The sequence below is a fragment of the Octopus bimaculoides genome, chromosome 19 (assembly GCF_001194135.2).
Source record: "Octopus bimaculoides isolate UCB-OBI-ISO-001 chromosome 19, ASM119413v2, whole genome shotgun sequence".
Lineage (NCBI taxonomy): Eukaryota > Metazoa > Mollusca > Cephalopoda > Octopoda > Octopodidae > Octopus > Octopus bimaculoides.
The window spans coordinates 4,180,086-4,181,035 of NC_068999.1; the positions used below are offsets into that span (position 1 = coordinate 4,180,086).

At 35.3% G+C, this 950-nt stretch overlaps 1 protein-coding gene across 1 annotated transcript in view; it reads right to left on the reverse strand.

Moving 5' to 3' along the window:
* Nucleotides 1-2: 2 nt before the first annotated feature.
* Nucleotides 3-950, reverse strand: part of LOC106884054 (fibronectin type-III domain-containing protein 3A) — a gene marked incomplete at its 3' end in the record, with an annotated part of 245,776 nt that continues 244,828 nt past the window's right edge. Inside the window, exons 26-27 of the mRNA XM_052974886.1 lie at nt 598-731; nt 3-44 (exon numbers count right to left, since the gene is read on the reverse strand). Coding sequence (XP_052830846.1) covers nt 3-44; nt 598-731 — 176 coding nt within the window. The remainder of the gene's footprint in view (nt 45-597; nt 732-950) is intronic.

Genomic DNA, 950 nt, shown 5'->3' on the forward strand with positions numbered 1-950 from the left:
GTAAGGTTCTGTACATTAAAACTAGTTTCGGTGCCTCGGTAAACCTGCAAGGAGAAAACAGAATGTCACAGAGAAGGGAAGGAGAGTTAGTTAGTTATTACTGTTCTTATTTTATTATATTAATTCATGTCCATTGTCCAAAAATTTTTCGTCACACATCTGTGACCTCTTCAGCAACACTTTTCGTTTTCATATATATACTCTTTTACTCGTTTCAGTCATTTGACTGTGGCCATGCTGGAGCACCGCCTTTAGTTGAGCAAATTGACCCCAGGACTTATTCTTTGTATCAGTTTCTTTTGCCGAACCGCTAAGTTACAGGGACGTAAACACACCAGCATCAGTTGTCTAGCAATGTTGGGGGGACAAACACAGACACACAATAAAACACATACAGGTAGAACACTGTTGATGTAGTTGACAAGTCCCCCTCCCCCATGTTTCAGGCATTCTACCTGTAGTTGAAAAAAAAAATTATATATTATAATCGTTAAAATTTCATATTTATAATAACACTTCTTCAGTTCAAGTGTCGTGGGGCATGGTACTACCACACTCCAGATGTCAAGAATATAATGCCAAAGCTAATATTCTTACCGATTTGTATTCATGTTCTCCTCTACTGATACACAGAATCTGTAATTGGTAAATGACACTATCGGCACCCATAGACTTGCAGCCTTGCCATTCCACCTGACAGCTGTTTACTGTGATTTCACTGACTTTTGGGGCTGAAAAATAAATAAATAAATAAGACATAGGGGTCATAGCACAGTATAGTTTGTACATGTATGTGTTTATATATATATATATATATATATATATATATACACACATACATATAAACATGTATATGTTTATATATATATACACACACACACACTAATATATTTGTTTATAAAATGCACATAAGCACGCACACATATATGTATTTGTGTATTAGGATATCT